Raw genomic sequence first — 14,652 nt, forward strand, 5'->3', positions numbered from 1 at the left:
GAGTTCCAGAAGGCTGGAGAGGAGGAGTTCTGCAAGGTGAGTCTGCCGTCCACAGGGTTCACCTGTCCAAGGACACCGTGACCTTTGTGATAGTGACCTCTGGTCCCGCCGCTGTCCTCAGGTGAACCAGACTCCAGACTCCTGCCAGGAGACCAAGTTCAAGGTGATCAACCTGGAAGACGGCGTTATGTACCGATTCAGAGTCATGGCGGTCAACGCCGCCGGAGAGTCCGACCCGGCGAACCTGAAGGAGCCAATCAAAGTGCAGGACAGACTTGGTGAGTCACCCTGACGGTTGAGTCTTGTTCGAGCCAAGGACGGTTTAAGAAATGCCGAGTACAAATGTGCTGTTTGCCCTCAGAGCCCCCGGAGCTGATCCTGGACGCCGCAATGACCCGAGAGGTGAAGGCCTTGGCCGGCACTCACATCACCCTGATGGCCGCCATCAAAGGCGTCCCGTTCCCCTCCGTCAACTGGCAGAAGAACGAGGCCGAGGTGCCCACCAGGGCCGACATCGACACCAACCAGGAGGGCACCAAGCTGGAGATGAGGTTCTGCAACCGCGGCGACTGTGGAGACTACACGCTCACTGTGGAGAACCCGGCCGGGTCCAAGACCGCCATCTGCACCGTGCTGGTCTTCGGTAAGAGATGCATCAGGTTTAGTTGGACCTTCAGTGCATGAGTGTGACTCTGTCAATCCTCACATGGAGCGCATGCTCGTTCCAGAAGGAGGTTCATTGCCCTGCAGATTATTCACTTTGGCTCGGTGTTTACTGCATATATTCATCATTAAACTGGAAATAAAAATACAAGCAAAGTGCTGCAAAAGTCAAGAACATAAGAGGAGAAAATGTACGATCAACATATGAATATGATGCCCGGGCCGTATTGATCCAGTCAGGAGGAACTGATGAGTGGTCCTGGTGGACTGGAGCTTCCTGCCAGAGGGTTACAGGTTCAAAGAGTCCAAAGAGGGTCCACCAGTACCTTTAGAGCCGCCTCGAGGTCCTGGAGGGTGAATCCCTCTCTCAGCGAGAAAACGACGCGCTGCTGCGTACCAGATATTGAATCTGCCACAAATTAAATCAATGGTTTTGTGACGCTCCTCATGTTTCTATTCTCAGACAAACCCGGTCCCGTCCAGCACCTCCGGGTGTCAGACATCCGGAGCGACTCGGCCTACCTGTCCTGGAAGGACCCGGAGGACAACGGCGGCGTTCGCATCACTAACTTTGTGGTGGAGAAGAGGGACACTGCATCGACTCTGTGGGTGCCGGTCTGCTCCACCTCCAAGAAACGCAGCATGACGCTGAAGCACCTGATCGAGGGAACGTCCTACATGTTCCGGGTCGCTGCCGAGAACCAGTACGGCCGCAGCGACTACGTCGAGACGCGGAAGCCCGTCAAGGCAATGAACCCACTCTGTGAGTACCAGCAGCAGCTTTATGTGTTTTATTGTACTGAGTGTTTGAACACAAACTAAATACATGAATACAAAGACAATACTCAAAGTTTAGTACTAATTATTGGGTTTGCTACAGGGTAGAGGTGTTTTCAAAGATTTGGTGCCACCCAAAAAGCATTTGTGACTTAATCTCCTTTCCAAGATGAGGGAAATCAGTTTTTAATGCTCAAAGTCACGAGTTCAGACCCAATAGTTTGTTTCTCTCCATCCCTCCAGTCCCTCCTGGTCCTCCTAAAGACCTGCACCACAGCGATGTGGACAAGACTGAGGTGTGGTTGGTCTGGAACTGGCCCGACCGCAACGGCGGGAGTCCGATCACGGGCTTCCTGGTTGAGTATCAGGAAGAGGGCGTGAAGGACTGGGACGAGTGGAAGACGGTCAGCATCCCAGAGAGTCATGTGACCGGCCTGGAGGAAGGAAAGACGTACCGATTCAGAGTGAGGGCCGAGAACGCCATCGGCCTCAGCAGACCCGACACCACCGTGCCTATCCTCTGCCAAGAAAAACTGGGTGAGATACAGGATGAAGACCTCAGCGTACTAAATCAGATGAATCTGATGCTGGACTGGTATCACGCGTACTGGTGTAGAGTCAATGTGCCTTGAGTTGGTATTTCAGTCAACGATATTTGTGCTTAAGGCAGAGCAATGCCAGAGACTCTGTTTGGTAAACTGTTGGTAGTTTTTAACACAAGTACCTCCTCTATGTCTCCAGTGGCTCCGGTCGTCGAGGTGGACGTGAAGCTCGGTGAAGGCATCACAGTGAAAGCCGGAACCACCATCCGGCTGCCGGCCATCATGAGAGGAATCCCCATCCCCACTGCCAAGTGGTCCGTCGAAGGAGAGGAGATCACGAGCGAGGGTAACATCAAGATCGACACCGACCACTTCTCCACCGTGCTCACCATCAACGAGTGCACCAGGAGCCACACGGGCACCTACATGCTCACCGTGGCCAACCCGGCCGGCACCAAGACCGTGGCCTTGAACGTCACCGTGCTGGACGTCCCCGCCGCCCCCATCGGACCCGCCAACATCCTGGAGGTCACTCCGGACTCCATGTTGATCGAGTGGCGTCCCCCCAAGGATGACGGCGGCAGCCCCGTCACCAACTACATCGTGGAGAAGCGCGAGTCCAACAAGGAGACCTGGGGCGGCGTGAGCTCCGTCGGCCTCGCCACGCAGCTCAACATCAGCCGCCTCCAGAGGGGAGCGGAGTATGTGGTGCGCATCCGGGCCGAGAACAAGATGGGCATCGGCGCTCCTCTGGAAAGCAAGCCCACCGTGGCGGAGCACTCCTACCTGCCGCCCAGCCAGCCCGGCAAGCCACAGCCCTCCGATGTCTCGGAGGACTCGGTCACCGTGGGCTGGACCATGCCCCTGTCCGACGGCGGCAGCCCGATCACCGGCTACGTCATTGAGCGCCGACACAAGGGAGGGAAATGGATCCGTGTCAACAAGACGCCGTGCAAGGACCTGAGGTACAGAGTCCTGGGACTGTTCGAGGGCAACGAGTACGAGTTCAGAGTGTTTGCCGAGAACATAGTGGGCTACAGCGGCCCCTCGCTCACCTCGGACCCCTGCAAGCCCTGCAGGCCCATCACTGTGCCCAGCCCCCCCGTCAACCCCAAGGTCAGAGACTACAGCAAGAGCACCGCGGACCTGGTGTGGTCCAAACCCAACAAAGACGGAGGCAGCCCCATCCTGGGCTACACCGTGGAAATGAAGAAGGCCGACACCGAAGAATGGAAAAAAGTGAACCTGGATGACTTCATCAAGCAGACGGCCTACCGGGTGAAAGCTCTGGAGGAGGGCGGGACCTACAGATTCAGAGTCTACGCCTCCAACATGATCGGAGACGGAGAGCCCAGAGAAATCCCAGAGTCCATCACTGCTCAGGATATCCTGATCCCTCCAGAGATCGAAATGGACCTCACCTGCCGCGACCACCTCACCGTGCGGGTCGGACACAACATCAACATCATCGGGTACGTCAAGGCCCGTCCCGACCCAGAAGTGCTCTGGTTGAAGGAGGATGCCGTTCTGGAGAAGAGCAAACGTTGCACCATTGTTCAGAACTTCCCCGTGGTCCAACTGAAGATAAGGGAGGCCACAAGAAATGACCACGGCAAATACATGCTGAAGATTTCCAACGAGGGCGGCGAGGCTTCCTGCGCCATCACTGTGAACGTGCTGGACAGACCCAGCCACTGCCAGAACCTGCACCCGACCTACGTCACCAGGGACTCGTGCATGCTCAACTGGGAGGCCCCGAAGGACAACGGCGGCTCCGAGATCACCAACTACATCGTGGAGTGCCGCGAGCCCAGCGTTTGCATGTGGTCCATGATCAGCTCCAACTGCACCAACCGCAAGATCAAGGCCAAGATGATGGAAGGCCGTGAGTACCTGTTCCGCGTCTGCGCTGAGAACAAGATGGGCCCCGGACCTTACGTGGAGCACAAGACCCCTCTGCTGGCCATCGACCCCATCGAGAAGCCCGGGGAGCCGGAGAACTTCAGAGCCACCGACATCGGGAAGAATCACGTCTACCTGAGATGGAGGAAGCCCGACTACGATGGCGGCAGCCCCAACCTCTCCTACAACCTGGAGTGCAGGGTCAAAGATGCAGAGGAGTGGCAGAAACTGAGCAGCGGCAATCTGACCAACACCTTCTTCCTGGCGGACAAGTGCGTGGAGAACCAGACGTACACCTTCAGGTAAGTCACTTACGTTAAAGGTGCACACTGATGGTTGCAGACGGAGTTTCATGGCTCAGAAATGGTGTTTTTTTTAACTGATGTGAAGTACCGTTATCATTTGTTATCCAGGGTGCAGACTGTCAATGAAGGAGGGGAGAGTGGTTGGGTGAAACTGGCCGATATTCTCGTGAGAGAGGAGATCCAGAAGCCGGTCCTCGACCTGAAGCTGGCTGGAGTTCTGACGGTGAAGGTCGGGGAGTCGGTGAGAATCGAGGCCGGCCTGAGAGGAAAGCCCCAGCCCGAGGTCAAATGGATCAAAGAGAAGGCCGTCGGGGACAACCCGAGGATCAGCTACGAGACCGGGGTCGACTACTCCAAGTTCCTTTTGACCAAGTCTAGACGCACCGACACCGGAAAGTACGTCATCACTGCCACCAACCCGGCCGGCACCTTCACGGCATATGCCAACGTCAACGTCCTGGATGTCCCCGGCCCGGTGAGGAACCTCAGGATCACCGGCATCGGGGCCGACAAGTGCAGAGTGGTGTGGGACGCTCCGGAGGACGACGGAGGCTGTGAGGTGGACAGCTACATCCTGGAGAAATGCGAGACCAGGAGGATGGTCTGGTCCACGTACTCGGCCTCTGTGGTCACGCCGTACTGCAACGTCATCCGTCTGGTGGAGAGCAACGAGTACATCTTCAGAGTCCGGGCGGAGAACAAGATGGGAACCGGCCTCCCTATGGAGAGCAAGCCGGTCACCGTCAAGACCCAGTTCAACAAACCCGGACCCCCTGAAGCTCCTGATGTCACCAAGGTCAGTAGAGGACTTCCTGTCCTCAGGAGAAAACACATTTCAGTCCAGTATCTTGATACCAGCTGTAGTGTACAACCTGGCCGTAGTCACACCTGTTAATACTTTATGCAGGTGAGTAAAGACGAGATGACCGTTGTCTGGGCTCCGCCTGAGAACGACGGAGGAAAGTCCATCACCGGCTACATCCTGGAGAGGAAGGAGAAGCGGGCGGTGCGCTGGGTGCCCTGCACCAAGAGCCCCATCTCTGAGAGACGCATGAAGGTCACCCACCTGATCCCCAACCACGAGTACCAGTTCAGGGTGAAGGCTGAGAACGAGGTCGGCCTGGGAGAACCCAGCAAGCCCTGCAGACCCGTTGCAGCCAAAGATCCCATCGGTGAGTTTGCGCTTGCTGTCACAGTTCAGAGCACGATGGACTTCAGGTTTAAGTATTGTTGTTGAACTCTGCGTGACTGCCACCACCTGCAGAACCCCCCGGCCCCCCCGCATGCCTGAAGGTGGGCGACAGCACCAAGACCTCCATCACCCTGACCTGGGCTAAACCCATGTACGACGGCGGCGCCCCCATCATCGGCTACAGTCTGGACATGAAGCTGAAAAGCGAGGCGGACCCCGAGAAGCCCACTGAGGGCTGGAAGAGAATCGACACCCACGGCCCACTGGTGCTCACAGAGTTCACCATCGGCCAGCTGGACGAGAAGCAAGAGTACGACTTCAAGGTGTCCGCCAAAAACCAGGTGGGCTGGGGGCGCCACGCCTACCTGAAGGAGGCCGTGTTCCCCAAGGAGGTCCTGGGTAAGAATGAACGGCCGCATGCTTGTGCCTTCCACTGTGTTCATCATACCAGCACTAATAGTCTCTCCATCGATGTGTTTCTGTGGCCACAGAGGCTCCAGAGATCGACCTGGACGCCAGCCTGAGGAAAGGCCTGTCTGTGAGGGCCGGCTGCCCCATCCGGCTGTTCGCCGTGATCAGAGGACGGCCGGCGCCCAAGGTCACCTGGAAGCGCATAGGAGTGGACAACGTGATCCGCAGAGGCCACGTGGACCAGGTGGACACCATGTCCTTCCTGGTCATCCCCGAGAGCACCAGGGACGACTCCGGGAAGTACTCGCTGACGCTGTCCAACTCCGTGGGAGAGAAGGCCGTGTACGTCCGCGTCAAAGTCCTCGGTGAGAAACGCAGCGATGATCACAAACTACATCTTTACAGCGCTTTCCTTTAAGGAAACTGTTCGATCGACGTCCTAAATGCATCTTCTGCAGATACTCCGGGTCCTGTTGGCGGCCTGGAGGCGAGCAACATCACAAAGACGTCGGCGCAGCTGTCCTGGCTGCCGCCAGATAACGACGGCGGCTGCCCCATAACCAACTATATTGTGGAGAAACGCGAGGTGGATAGGAAGACCTGGACCAAGTGCACAGAGGAGCTGAAGAAGACCAGCTTCAAGGTGACCAACATGACGCCCGGCATCGAGTACTACTTCAGAGTCACAGCCTGCAACAAGTACGGCATCGGAGTCCCACAGGACTCGCCCAAGTCCTACCTGGCCGTCGACCCCATCAGTGAGTGTCAAATCCATGGGTTCCTCTGTCGTTCGTTCATTGTGTAATTCTCCCTGACGCCTCCGCGTGTCGTCCTCAGGTGAGCCGGACCCTCCGAAGAGGATGGACGTGTTGGAGATCAGCAAGAACAGTGCCACGCTGGGCTGGCTGAAGCCGCTGAGAGACGGAGGAGCCAAGATCAACGGCTACGTGGTGGACTACCGGGAGGAGGGCGCGCCCGGGGACAAGTGGACGCCGTACTCGGTGGTGAAAGACATGACCATCGTGGTGGTCGGCCTGAAGGAAGGAACGAAATACAAGTTCAGAGTCGCAGCCAGGAACTCGGTGGGAGTCAGTCTGGCCAGAGAGGCAGAGGGAGTGTTTGAGGTCAAGGAGCAGCTCAGTGAGTCGACCTGAACATCAGACTGTTCTCACCAAACATGCAACTTGAAGCCAGAAACTGATCGTTCGCCTCGAGAGTAACGCTCTGTGTTCCTTGTTTCCCCCCAGTGGCTCCTAAGGTCATCATGCCCGACATCGTGACGGTGAGAGCCGGATCCAAGATGGTGGTGGAGGCCCTGGTGGCGGGGAAACCTGCTCCCTTCTGCAAGTGGAAGCAGGGCAACGAGGACGTGCTGACCTCTGACCGGCTGTCGGTCGTAAAGACGCTGACGAGCTGCACGCTCATCCTGAAGAACGTGAAGAGAATGGACAGCGGCTATTACAGCCTGTCTGCCGAGAACAGCACCGGCCGGATCAACCAGATCCTCAGAGTCATCGTCATGGGTCAGTTAAAGCTGCTGGGTGACGCTTGAGATGTGATGACTACCAGGTGTGTTCATGTCCATTAACAACTCCTCCTGTGCCGCCGCAGACATCCCCGGACCCCCTGAAGCTCCTCTGGAGGTCACGGAGCAGGACATCGACGCCTGCACGCTGCTGTGGAACTCCCCGCAGGAGGACGGCGGCAGCAACATCACCAACTACATCGTGGAGAAGTGTGACGTCAGCCAGGGCGACTGGGTGCCCGTCAGCACGTCCTGCACCAAAACCAGCTTCAGAGTGACCAAACTCACCAACGGCAAAGAGTACGGCTTCCGAGTCCGCGCCGAGAACCGGTTCGGCGTCTCCGCGCCCATCTACTCTGAGAAGATGATCGCTAGACATCCATTTGGTGAGTGTGAGCCAGAGCTCTGCTGGTCATCGATGCTGCTGCAGTCACAGTGTACTAACTGTTTTTGTTGTTGCCCAAAGATCCTCCCAGCGAGCCCAGGAACCTTCAGATCAACAAGATCAGCAAGGACTTCGTCATCCTGTCGTGGGAGCGTCCCAGCAGCGACGGAGGAACCCCCATCACCGGCTTCTGCATCGAGAAGAAGGAGAGGAACAGCATCCTGTGGGTGAAGGCCAACGAGAGCCTGGTGAAAGCCACCCAGTACACCTGCAGCGGCCTGATGGAGGGCGTGGAGTACACCTTCAGGGTGTCAGCGCTCAACCTGGCCGGACAGGGAAAACCCTGCAAACCGACCGAGCTGATCACGGCCAGGACCGCTATCGGTACGGAGGATTCAAACTTCATATGTGTGTGATGAGGGGAAATACAGACTGCTGTTGCAAGGGAGCTTAACTTCTCAAATAAACACACTAATAAAGGACAATATTTGACTTCTTATTTCCAGGGATCTTGCTAAGTGAAGTTCTCGTTCCCTCGAGCTTCTTTGTTTAGACAGCGTAACTGAGTCTCTCCGTTTCTTTCCATCCAGACCAACCGGGCAAACCCGAGGCCATGGACGTGACCAAGCACTCCGTCTCGCTAGTCTGGAGCCGGCCCAAGCACGACGGAGGCAGCAAGCTGATCGGCTACTACATGGAGTACACGAAGCTGCCGGAGGACAAGTGGACGCGCTGCAACGCGAACTGCCTGAACATCCAGACGGAGAGTTACGTGGTGGGCGGCCTGGACGAAGGCCAGCAGTACCAGTTCAGAGTTATCGCCAAGACCGCCGTCAACATCAGCGTGCCGTCCGAGCTGTCCGACCCCATCGCCGTGATCGCACACAACGGTACGCCTCCGCGCGGCGAGGGCGGCTCGCGGCCGAGAGACGCGAGGACCGGCGCGCAATGACGACTGTTCTGTGTTCTTGTCCCGTGCAGTTCCTCCTCGCGTGGAACTCGGTGTCAACATGAAGAACCTGATCGTGGTGAAAGCCGGAGAGAACATCTTCCTGGACGCCGAGGTGTTCGGCAAGCCGCTGCCGACGGTGAGCTGGAAGAGAGACGGAGCGCCGCTGGTCCTCGTCGAGGGGATGAAGATGGTCCAGAAGAAACACGTCCACCTGCTGGAGCTCTACTCCGTCACCAGGAAGGAGACCGGAGACTACACCATCACTGCTGAGAACGTCAACGGCTCCAAGTACGCCTCCATCAAGGTCAAGGTGCTCGGTAAGTTGAACCATTTATTCATAAAGTATTTTGCCTGAGCAAGTTTATGGTAGTTTACTTCAAGTGTCCAGATGACAAAGAAGATCATCGTCCTCTCTTTTCCCCGCAGACAAACCGGGCCCTCCAGCGTCAGTGAAAGCCGCCAAGGTGTACGCCGACCGCGTGAAGGTGCGCTGGGTTCCCCCGGTCGCCGACGGCGGCTCCGAGATCACCAACTACATCATCGAGAAGCGCGAGACCAGCAGGGCCAACTGGGCGCTGGTCTCCGCCAACATCCACGGACACCTCACCGACTGCATGGTGGAGAAGCTCATCGAGGGACACGAGTACGAGTTCAGAGTCAGCGCCGAGAACCAGTACGGCACCGGAGACCACGTCGCCACCGACCCCGTCCTGGTCAAGAACCCGTACGGTACGATCACGCCGCGGTGGCTTGGAGTTTGAACCGTACCGATACAGTGAAACATAAACATTTACTGATTACATTTTCAGTTGATAAACAGCTTTACTGGTGACTTTTCAACCCCGCTTGTTTAAGCGAACGTGTTTCTGCTCGTCCTCTGACGGTCTCGACCTCGTCTCTTCTTCCAGACGTTCCCGGTCCGTGCGAGCCACCGGTCATCACCAACATCACCAAGAACTCCATGACGGTGAGCTGGAAGGCGCCCGCCAACGACGGCAAGGCCACCATCCTCGGCTACATGGTGGAGAAACGCGAGGCCACCGAGCTGACCTGGGCCAAGGTCAACCGCCGGCCGGTCATCGACAGGACCATCAAGGCCGCTCAGCTGACCGAGGGCTCCGAGTACGAGTTCAGAGTCATCGCCATGAACAAGGCCGGTCTGGGGAAACCCAGCGACGCCTCCAACGCCGCGCTGGCCGTCGACCCCGTCTGTAAGTGTCTGCTTCGTCAAACCGTCTCTCTGTTTGATGCGTGTGAGGACGATAACCAATGTGTCCCGGTGACCCTCCAGATCCCCCCGCGCCGCCCGCCTTCCCCAAGGTGGTGGACTCCACCAAGAGCTCCATCAGCCTCAGCTGGACCAAGCCGGCGTACGACGGCGGCTGTGAGATCACCGGCTACCTGGTGGAGTGCAAGCGAGTCGACGCAGAGCACTGGAGCAAGTGCAACATCCCCAAAAAGCTCCAGGCCACCAAGTTCCTGGTGACCGGCCTGATGGACAGCACCGAGTACCAGTTCAGAGTCTTCGCCGTCAACAAGATCGGCTTCAGCGAGCCCAGCGAGGTGCCCGGAAACCACACGCCCAAGGACATCCTGAGTACGTGCCCCCACTGTCATTCTGCTTCATTTTGATTGATAACCTTGTATCCTCTCTTTTACCTCATCGAGAGACTCGTGTGCAGATGTTTCATGAACCATGTCATCAAATATGCAGACAGAAGCCCAGTTTCCTTCCCATTCTCACGTCATCTTGTGTCCTCCAGTCGCTCCTGAAGCCGAGCTGGACGCCGACCTCAGGAAGGTGTTGGTTCTGCGTGCCGGCGTCACTATGAGGCTCTACGTGCCGCTGAGGGGACGCCCGGCGCCCAAGGTCACCTGGTCGAAGGTCGACGCCAACCTGAAGGACCGGCAGGGCGTGCTGATCAAGACGTCCGAGTGGGACACGCTGATGATGATCGAGAACGTAAACAGATACGACGCCGGCAAATACATGCTGTCGCTGGAGAACAGCAGCGGCAGCAAGAGCTACACCATCGTGGTCAAGGTCCTCGGTGAGAAAACAGGAAACACTCTGAGGGAAAGGGAACGCACCCCGCGAAAGGGGAACAGGACCAAGCTACTACATATAGAAATCTAGAAACGTTCACTTTATAATCTAATTTTGATTTAGAGCACATAAAAGATAGAAACAGGGTTATTTAAAATAGAAACAGGGTTATTTAAAGGTATGCCATTACTGCTGAGAAAGTCATGTCAATCAATAAACCCTCCAGATTCTCCCGGACCGCCTCTGAACCTGACCGTGAAGGAGACCTCCAGGAGCCACGCCAGCATCACCTGGGACGCCCCGCTGATCGACGGCGGCAGCCCCGTCAAGAGCTACGTGGTGGAGAAGCGTCTGGCCGAGAGGAAGGCCTGGACCTGCGTGGCCACAAACTGCAACAAGATCTCCTTCAGGGTCACCAACCTGGAGGCCGGGCAGGCGTACTGCTTCAGGGTGCTGGCCGAGAACGCCTACGGCATCGGGGAGGGCTGCGAGACCGCCGGCAGCGTCCGGGCCTCAGGTAGTACAGTGTACATGTCTGTGTGTGTAGATGTGTACTTATATGTGTATATATATATTTATATAACTCTAAGGGCAGAACCGATGTAAGTTAAGATATTCCTTTATTAGTCCTGTAGCGGGACATTTACAGGATCACAGCAGCAGAGAGTAAAGTGCACAGGAGACAAACACATATTATATAGTATTATAAATAAGCAATATTTCACCAGTTTTAAGTGTGTTCATATTATCTTAAACTAACAAATCACCGTTTTAATCATGAACAAATACATAAAGGACACAAAAGCCCCACATTTGATTAAAGTCTCCGGTCTCACCTCCACGTGTCCGGTCTCACCTCCACATGTCCTGTCTCACCTCCACGTGTCCGGTCTCACCTCCCTCCTCCTCCTCCTTCAGAGCAACCGGGTCCAGTGACAGACTTCAGAGCCCAGAAGACCACCAAGGACTCGATCGTCCTGGGCTGGAAGAAGCCCATTAGCGATGGTGGCAGCCACGTCTCTGCTTACATCCTGGAGCAGAGCGAAGGCGAACAGAAGTGGGTTCAGATCATGAAGGGGAAGAACTCCTCGCACACCATCGGCGAGCTGACCGAGGGCAAGGAGTACCTGTTCAGAGTCAAGGCGCTCAACGAGTCTGGAGAGGGACCGCCCACCGAGCTCACCGTGGTCGCCAAGGACCAGTTTGGTAATGAATCAGCTGGACCGGATGCTTTAGTTGAGTTTGCAGCTCGAGGAGGAGCTCACACTGTCCTCTGCTTTGTGTTGCAGTGCTGCCTGACTGCAACCTGAGTGCTCTGCAAGACGGCTGCTGCGTGGTGAAGGAGGGCAGCACCACGCGTATCAACATCCCGCTGACCGGCGTGCCGCTGCCCACCACCACCTGGAAGAAAGGCGACGTGTTGCTTGGCGACACCGGCCGGATGTGCGTGGAGGCGTCTCACGGCGTCACCACGCTGCTGATCAGAGACTGCCAGCGAGGAGACGCCGAGACCTACAACATCCACGTCAGGAACTGCGCCGGCTCCAAGGAGTGCAAGTTCCAGCTGAAGGTGGTGGGCAAGCCGGGCATCTGCACCGGACCCATCAAGTTTGAGGAGATCACGGCCGACGGCATCACGCTGGAGTGGGCGCCGCCCGTTGATGACGGCGGCGCAGAGGTGTCCAACTACATCGTGGAGAAGAGGAGGACAACGGACAACAAGTGGGCCACGGTGGCCTCGGCCATCCAGAAGACCACGATGAGGGTGATCCGGCTCCACGACGGAGTGGAGTACATCTTCAGGGTGTTCGCTGAGAACAAGTACGGAGTGGGAGAGTATCTGAGGTCGGACCCAGTCATCGCCCAGCATCCATTCAGTGAGTACCTACCTCCTGGATGCTACCGAGGCACTTTGAACACAAATGATGCAGATGGAACTGTTCCATGTGAAGGAATGTGACGGTAACAGCTTCATGAAGACAAAGGGAAGCGGCTATGTGAAGAACTGTTGTTTCTCTCTGCTTCCTCCAGATGTGCCCGACGCACCTGCTCCTCCAGACATCATGAGCATCCGCAACGAGTCGGCCATCTTGACATGGGCTGATCCGAAGGACACCGGCGGTTCCCAAATAACCGGTAACAGACAGAGATGGATATCAGTGTGGCGATGAGCATGAGCACAAAGCCAACTACAGGAATCATGACCGGCGGATGTGTTCTGTTCCTCTGCAGGATACCATGTGGAGTTCAAGGAGAGGAACAGTCTGATGTGGAAACGAGCCACCAAGACTCCTCTGAGAGTGAAGGAGTGCAGAGTCACCGGCCTGATCGAGGGCCTGGAGTACGAGTTCAGGGTGATGGCCATGAACATGGCCGGCCTCGGAAGGCCAAGCAGAGCCACCGAGGGTGTGGTCGCCCTTGATCCCATCGGTGAGTTCACTGCTTTTACTTAATGTGAAAACTAAAACTCTCCTTTGCTAACAGTTTTTCTTCCAATACTACAACGGCTTCACTCTGTGTTCCTGTCAGATCCTCCGGGCAAGCCTGAAGTGATTAACGTCACCAGGACCACGGTCACTCTCATGTGGACCGTTCCCAAATACGACGGCGGCCACAAGCTGACTGGCTACATAGTGGAGAAGCTGGAGGTCGGCGGCAAAGCCTGGATGAAGGCCAATCACGTGAACATCCAGGGCTGTGCCTTCACCGTCACCGACCTGACGGAGGGCTCCCAGTATCAGTTCAGGATCAGGGCCAAGAACGCTGCCGGGGCCGTCAGTGTTCCCTCAGAGATGACCGAGCTGTTGACCTGCAAGGATGAGTACGGTAAGCTGCAAACCAACCCGGGTTGACCAGCAGTGCAGCTCCTTTTTATCACAGACAATTACAATGCAACTTTCTTTTTGCCGCCTCTGCAGAGCCCCCGTCCATCACTATTGATCCAGACATGAAGGACGGCGTCTCAGTCAAGGCAGGAGACACTATCCTCATCTCAGCCTCCAAGATTTTGGGCAAACCTCCACCAACCGCCGTCTGGTCGAAGGCAGGGCGAGAGTTGAAGAGTTCTGACATCGTCACCATCACCAGCACCCCCACCTCCTCCACCGTGGCCATCAAGTACGCAAGCAGGAAGAACACAGGAGAGTACATCATCACCGCCAGCAACCCCTTTGGCATTAAGGAAGAACGTGTGAAGGTGAAGGTCCTGGATGTGCCTGGACCGCCAGGCCCCATCGAGGCCAGTAACATTTCAGCTGAGAAGTGTACTCTGACCTGGCTTCCACCAGAGGAGGACGGAGGCTTCGCTATCAAGTCCTACATCCTCGAGAAGAGAGAGACGAGCCGCCTGCAGTGGACCAAGGTCGCTGAAAACATCATCGACTGCAGATATGTGGCCGCCAAACTGATCAAGGGCAACGAGTACATCTTCAGAGCGTTTGCTGTGAACCAGTACGGCATCGGAGACTCGAGCCAGTCTGGTCCAATAAAAATGATTGACAGTTTCCGTAAGTTTTCTGTGGTTTGCATATGATTATAGTTGTATGCTATTTAAAACAAAACAATAGTTTTAATAGACCAAGGCACACTGACCAAAATGTTCTTGCATACTTTGTTTCTGCAGGCCCACCAGGCCCACCTTCAACCCCAGAAATCGATAACGTTAGCAGGAACGCTGTCACCATTTCATGGAGGAGACCGGTACAGGATGGTGGAAGTGACATTGGAGGATATTGTGTAGAGAGAAAAGAGAAGAGAGGAATGAGATGGGTGAGAGCCAGTAAGAGGACGGTCCCTGACCTTCGCTGTAAGGTGCAAGGCCTAACTGAAGGAGTCGAGTACGAGTTCAGAGTCACTGCTGAGAACAAGGCTGGCTTTGGGGAGCCAAGTGAGCCATCCGAACCTGTGATGACCAAGGACATTGTCTGTGAGTAAAACTCGACTTTTCATTTC

At 56.1% G+C, this 14,652-nt stretch overlaps 1 protein-coding gene across 17 annotated transcripts in view; it reads left to right on the top strand.

The window, feature by feature from the left end:
• Positions 1–14,652, top strand: part of ttn.2 (titin, tandem duplicate 2) — a 186,723-nt gene that overhangs the window by 127,354 nt on the left and 44,717 nt on the right. For all 17 annotated transcript variants that reach the window (XM_068601489.1, XM_068601493.1, XM_068601496.1 and 14 more), the window contains 29 exons: positions 1–36; positions 122–278; positions 362–643; positions 1,127–1,426; positions 1,684–1,977; positions 2,182–4,186; positions 4,298–4,985; positions 5,097–5,361; positions 5,454–5,780; positions 5,873–6,157; positions 6,251–6,550; positions 6,630–6,932; positions 7,040–7,315; positions 7,404–7,703; positions 7,784–8,086; positions 8,293–8,592; positions 8,684–8,971; positions 9,081–9,383; positions 9,563–9,865; positions 9,946–10,251; positions 10,418–10,705; positions 10,928–11,218; positions 11,620–11,907; positions 11,991–12,578; positions 12,733–12,837; positions 12,934–13,131; positions 13,231–13,527; positions 13,620–14,207; positions 14,324–14,626. The exon at positions 1–36 is cut by the window's left edge. In XM_068601489.1, coding sequence (XP_068457590.1) covers positions 1–36; positions 122–278; positions 362–643; positions 1,127–1,426; positions 1,684–1,977; positions 2,182–4,186; positions 4,298–4,985; positions 5,097–5,361; positions 5,454–5,780; positions 5,873–6,157; positions 6,251–6,550; positions 6,630–6,932; positions 7,040–7,315; positions 7,404–7,703; positions 7,784–8,086; positions 8,293–8,592; positions 8,684–8,971; positions 9,081–9,383; positions 9,563–9,865; positions 9,946–10,251; positions 10,418–10,705; positions 10,928–11,218; positions 11,620–11,907; positions 11,991–12,578; positions 12,733–12,837; positions 12,934–13,131; positions 13,231–13,527; positions 13,620–14,207; positions 14,324–14,626 — 10,567 coding nt within the window. The remainder of the gene's footprint in view (positions 37–121; positions 279–361; positions 644–1,126; positions 1,427–1,683; positions 1,978–2,181; positions 4,187–4,297; positions 4,986–5,096; positions 5,362–5,453; positions 5,781–5,872; positions 6,158–6,250; positions 6,551–6,629; positions 6,933–7,039; positions 7,316–7,403; positions 7,704–7,783; positions 8,087–8,292; positions 8,593–8,683; positions 8,972–9,080; positions 9,384–9,562; positions 9,866–9,945; positions 10,252–10,417; positions 10,706–10,927; positions 11,219–11,619; positions 11,908–11,990; positions 12,579–12,732; positions 12,838–12,933; positions 13,132–13,230; positions 13,528–13,619; positions 14,208–14,323; positions 14,627–14,652) is intronic.

The sequence above is a fragment of the Clinocottus analis genome, unplaced genomic scaffold (genome assembly GCF_023055335.1).
Source record: "Clinocottus analis isolate CAN_PGR_092001 unplaced genomic scaffold, fCliAna1.0.p SCAF_50, whole genome shotgun sequence".
Classification (NCBI taxonomy): domain Eukaryota; kingdom Metazoa; phylum Chordata; class Actinopteri; order Perciformes; family Cottidae; genus Clinocottus; species Clinocottus analis.